The 5681-nt window shown below is 28.1% G+C and overlaps 1 protein-coding gene across 2 annotated transcripts in view; it reads left to right on the top strand.

Moving 5' to 3' along the window:
- Positions 1–5681, top strand: part of LOC123005975 (amyloid-beta-like protein) — a 64688-nt gene that overhangs the window by 56414 nt on the left and 2593 nt on the right. For both annotated transcript variants that reach the window (XR_006412793.1, XM_044400086.1), the window contains exons 6-7: positions 2826–3341; positions 4740–4934. Coding sequence is in view for 1 of the 2 variants with exons in the window: in XM_044400086.1 (XP_044256021.1) it covers positions 2826–3341; positions 4740–4934 (711 nt within the window). In the remaining variant the exon portion in view is untranslated. The remainder of the gene's footprint in view (positions 1–2825; positions 3342–4739; positions 4935–5681) is intronic.

The raw sequence follows: 5681 nt of genomic DNA, 5'->3' as shown, positions 1-5681 counted from the left end.
TATTTAAACCACTCATATTTTAAGCAAATATTTCTATTTTTTTGCTTTTATTAAAAAAATGCGTCAACTTTGACATATTTTTTGGTTTGTTTTGACGAAAAATCTGGGTTTTTTACTCAAAAACATACGAAAATAAGCAAAAATTAGACCATTTTTGACATAATTTTGTGATTTTTCGGCTTGTTATAGTTTTTGGTCCGTTTTTGTGAAGTTTCATGAGAGTTTTGTGTTCAAACGCACAAAAAAGATAAAATTACATCATTTTCAATCTAATTTGGTGATTTTTTCACCTTTTTTATGATGAAAAAAAAAGTTTTTAGCTTAAAAACACTCTGAAATGTTTGAAAAAGGCAAAAATGTCATCACTTTTTAGCTTGTTTGGACGAAACTTCATTTTTGACTGAAAATTTTTCTTAAGTATCTGAAAAAGTCAAAAGTAATGCAATTTTCGGCTCAATTTGACATCATTTTGATAAAATCACGTCCAAAAACTAGCTTAATCGAACAAAACACTCATAAATAACTTCAATTTAGTGATTTTTTGGTTCTGCGAAATACGTAAGTTTCTGGCTTAAAAATGAGATGAATCGACCAAAATTGACTCAGATTTGTATTTTTTTGGGGTTTGTTTGAATCTAATTTCTTCAAAAAATATGTTTTTTACCAAACTTTATGATTTTTGGTCTCTTATCGTAAAATTTGAATAATTAAAAAATTAATGAATAAACACTTAAATAAATATTCACGAATTTGAAAACATTCAAATGCAAACACATGGAGGTAGTTTAGACCTAAAATTTTCATTTACTACTCTCATTAGAACTATTAACTCTAATTGCACATTTTCATCAACTTCATCAAATGGATTTTGAAGCCATAAAAGGAATGTTTAATGCATGTTTATGGCTACATTCGAAATCAATTCGAAATGGTTGACAAAATGGAAAAAAGATTAATTTTTAACACTTTTAAAGCTTTCAAGATTACAAAAATGACAAAAAAAGCTTAATAATTGAAAAAAAAACCCTAGAGTAATATTTTTTGTAATTACAGTGAAACCTCTATCCAATTCTCGTTCTTCATTCATTACTACTAAGTTTCCTTTGGGGTTTTAAGTTTTTACTACCAAAATCTAGTTTTCTATTTCTGGTTTTAATTTACAGTGAAACCTTGACTCAGCTATCCTAGCAGTATAGAAATTTATAGAAACTACAGTAAAACCTAGATTTAGCAAACTTAACAAAATGACACCACTTAGAATAGAAAATTTGAATTTCTACAATTTTTAACAATTTAGGTTTATTCTACATCTAGAAATTTTCGTTTTAGTTTTGAAATTTTTTTAAGGAATTTCCAAATCGAAGTCAAGATTTACAATCCTAGAATCCTAGAATTTTATAGGCATAGAAAAACTAGAATCTAAGTATTCTAGATTTTTTAATTAGAAGTACTAATTTAGAACCTAGAATTGTTAGATTTTTGAAAGAGTTTTGAAATTTTAGAAATTCCAAAACCGTAAATTTTTAGAATCTTTTGCCAAGTCTACATTGTTTCAGAATTAAAGATTTTTAGAATTTTGTAATTTCAAAGATTTTAGATTTTTTTTCAGAACATTCTAAGAAGCTCAAAAATATTGAGATTCTATAATTGATTGAATTTTAGTTTTGAAGATCTAGAATTTAGTCTGTATTTCTATTCAGGGGTGCAAACCAAATAAAATGACAAGCCACTTGATGATACAATTTTGAATTTCTAGAATTTAGATTGAAAAATCTAAAAAAAATTATCTACTTTAGTTTGAGACAGAATTTAAGAATTGTTAAAATCTGGGGTTTTGGAAGCTTTTTYGAAGTCTAAATCTAAAACTTGAGTTTTAGAATTGAATCCTAGAATTTTGCCATTTAAAAAAATAGAATTCTAGAAATCGAAATCTAGAAATTTCTTCTTTGATATATTGAGATTCTAAAATTCAATTTTCAATTTTAATAAATAATGTGTAGAATTTAGATTTATTCTACATCTAGGAATTCAGTTTGGACTTAGTTTAGTTTTAGAAATTGAGAATTTTTAAAATCTAGGTTTTTAGAAGCTGTTTCATACCTTAAATAATTGCTAAAACTCAAGATTTACAATTCTAGAATCCTAGAATTTTGTAATTATAAAAACAAAAATCGAAAATTTCTAGAATTCTGGATTAGGAATTTGTAACTGTAAATTATTAATTAATCTATATGAAATTCTAGAAATGTAATCTAGAATTTTTAAATTTAAGAAATTCCAGTATTTCAGAATTAAAGATTTCTAGAATTTTGAAATTTCAAAGATTTTAGAATTTTTTTCAGCACATTCTTATAAGCTCAAAAACATTGAGATTCTAGAATTGATTGAATTTTAGTTTTGGAGATCTAGAAATTAATCTGGATTTCCAATTCAGGGGTGCAAACCTAATAAAATGACAAACCACTTTGATAATACAATTTTGAATTTCTAGAATCTAGATTGAAAAATCTAGAAATTTTTATCTACTTTATTGGTTTAAGACAGAATTAAAGAATTTCTAAAATTACAAAAATGACAAAAAACCATAGAGCAATATTTTTTATAATTACAGTGAAACCTTGACTCAGCGATCCTAGAAACTACAGTAAAACCTAGATTTAGCAAAATTAAATGAGTACGGGATTTTTGGTTTTTACCACCCAAAACTAGTGATTTTTTCAGTTTTTTATCATTTTCGTGACTACAGTAAAACCTCGTCTCTGCGACCTTGTCGCATATATCTTGTAGATGTTTAAAAAAAAATGTCTTATTTTTCTCAATTTCAGACTCATCGTGTCCAAAAATGTCTGGAAAAGCTCCTCCGTTCCCTCCACAAGGATCGCGCGCACGCCATTAACCACTATCGCCATCTATTGGCGAGTAGCTTAGAAGCGGCATCTCGTGAGCAACCGCGCATCCTCGAACGCTTAACCGACATTGATCGTACAGTTAATCAAAGTATGCAAATGTTAAAAAGATATCCAGAATTGGCAACGAAAATCGGTCAATTAATGGATGATTACATTCAAGCTTTAAGATCAAAAGATGAGACACCTGGATCACTTCTAGCAATGACAACTGAAGCCGAAGCCGCCATTTTGGATAAATATAAATCGGAAGTGACCAATAAGCAAGCGGAGAGAGAGAGACAGAGATTGCAAGAGAAGGAACGAAAAGAACAGAGGAAGAAAGAGAGGTCGGAGTTGAGGGAGGAGAAGAAGCGAGTCGAGGCGGTTTTAGGGAAGAAAATCAGTAATTTTGATGATGAAGATATGGAGGATGAGTCGCTACCGGAGGAAAGGGTAATTTTTGAGGCTAAATTCGCCAAAATTGAGTCAGGTTTTTTATTCATAAATCTAATTTAGTGACTTTTCGTAAGAAAAATTTCGGTTTTCCGTTCAAAAACGTGTTTAAATGCTCAAAAAAGGTAAAATACCACCATTTTCGATCTAATTTCGATGTTTTTCAGCGAAATTTCGTGAAAAAATTGCGTTTCTAGCTCACAAACAAGCTAAATCGAGCTAAACAAGCCAAAATAAGGTCAATTTTGTTCTAATTTGATGATTTATTGGCTTATTTTCACGAAAAAAATGAGTTTTTGTCTTAAAAAACACTCCTAAATGTTTGAAAAAGACAAAAATAGCATCATTTTTGGATTGTTTGAGCGAAATTTCGCGTTTCTGAGCATAATTTTTTCGATATTTTTGAAAAAGTACAAATTGATAATTCTCTCATTTTTTAAGCATTTTTTTTTTATTATTATTAAAATTTTATTTAAAAAATGTGTTAATTGTGACATATTTTACGGTTTATTATAACGAATTTTCAAAGTTTTGTCATTTTTGGTCCGTTTCATAAGATTTCATGAAGAAAAACTCGGTAAAAATTACATCATTTTCAATCTAATTTGCTGATTTTACACGTTATTTTGGTGAAAAAAACTGAGTTTTTAGCTCAAAAGTGCAAAATTAACATCGTTTTTTGGCTTGTTTGAGAGAAATTTCGCAAGAAAAGTGCTCTTGCGAGTAAAAACATGATTTTTTTTCAGAAATTTTGCGTTTCTAACTCACAAACAAGCTAAATCGAGCTAAACAAGCCAAAATAAGATCAATTTTATTCCAATTTGGCGAATTATTTTTTTTTTGCTCAAAAACATACAAAAAAAGCAAAAATAAGACCATTTTTGACCTTATTTTGGTGATATTTCGGCTTGTTAGAGCGAACTTTCGAGAAAAAAGATTACTTTTTGCAAAATTTTGTAATTTTTGGTCTGTTGTTGCAAAAATAATGTAATTTTCGACCGAAATTGTTCGATTTTCAGTTTGTTTTGTTAAAATTTCACTCAAAAACGAGCCAAATCGTTTTTTGTTACATCTATAATGAAGTAAAAAAGTTAGTTCATTCTTTGAACCGTTTTCTCTTAACTCCAAAAAAATAAGACATTAAATTTTTGCCACTTCACTGTGAAACAGGCTTTAACGTCAAATTTGACATTTTAAAACGTCAAAAAACAGTGATTCAAAGTGGGCCATTTCACTGTCATTTTTGACACTTTATTGTGAAACAGGCTTTAATGTCAAATTTGGACATTTCAAAAAACGTCAAAGTGAGGTTAGATAATCAATTCACATGTCATTTTTGACAAATTTGACATTTTAAAACGTCAAAATGACATTATCACAGATTTTAAAATATTCCAGACAACAATAATCTCGCCGACTGGAAGCTCGACTTTCGACATCGTAAGCAACTCAATAACCACAACAACAAGTCATCGCGACGTCGACGACGCCGCTGTCCAACAAGCCGTCGAAGACGTCGCCGCCGTGGTGCACAAACAGGACGTGATCCGAGTCGCCCATGCAATGGCCCATGACATCAGTCACGGCGAACCGGTAAACCCCCCAAAAAAAACACCCTCACCACTCACTAAACAACAAATAACAAAATGTTAAAGTTATTATTATTATTATTATAAAAAAAAATAATAACTTTAACTTTATTTTTAACTTTATTATTATTATTGTTATTATTATTATCAATTTCGTTCAATTTAGTTATTAAAGAAGTTATAAAGAAGTGCATTTTTGTGCAAAAATCGTGTTCAAATATTAAAAAAAAAAAAACAGTGTTGAATTTAATTTCTTGAAAAAAAAGTGTGTTTTTCTTAGAAAAGTGTATCAAAACGATGGAAAAAGTTAAAAAAAGGCAAAATATTTGGCTTCTTTTAACAAAATTTGGGTAGAAAATGAAATAAATCGAGCAAAATACTCCAAAATTAATGAAATTTCGACTGATTTTTCAAATTGTTTTGACACAAAATTTAAAAAAAAAAATAAAAAAATTAAAAAAATAAACAAAAATTGTAATAATAATAATAATGACTTTATTAATGTCAGTGACACTACAAGGTGTTTGGTATTCGTCAAAAAATACATGGATATACAAAAAACACATAAAAAAGAAACACAAATGCAAAAAATAATAAAAAACTTAAAAAAAAATAAAAACGGTAAAAACTTAAAAAAGTAAAAAATAAAAGATGTAATTTTTTTAAATGTAAGAAAAGAAGAAAATATTAAAAAAATATAAAAAAGGAAGTAAAAAATGGAAAAAATAAAAAAAAATTAAGAAGTTTTTCA

Source organism: Tribolium madens, unplaced genomic scaffold (genome assembly GCF_015345945.1).
Source record: "Tribolium madens isolate multiple individuals breed KSU strain unplaced genomic scaffold, Tmad_KSU_1.1 Scaffold_20;HRSCAF=117;Tcas5.2_LG4, whole genome shotgun sequence".
Lineage (NCBI taxonomy): Eukaryota > Metazoa > Arthropoda > Insecta > Coleoptera > Tenebrionidae > Tribolium > Tribolium madens.
Note: the sequence above shows the minus strand (reverse complement) of the source record. Positions and strands in the feature narration are given on the sequence as shown.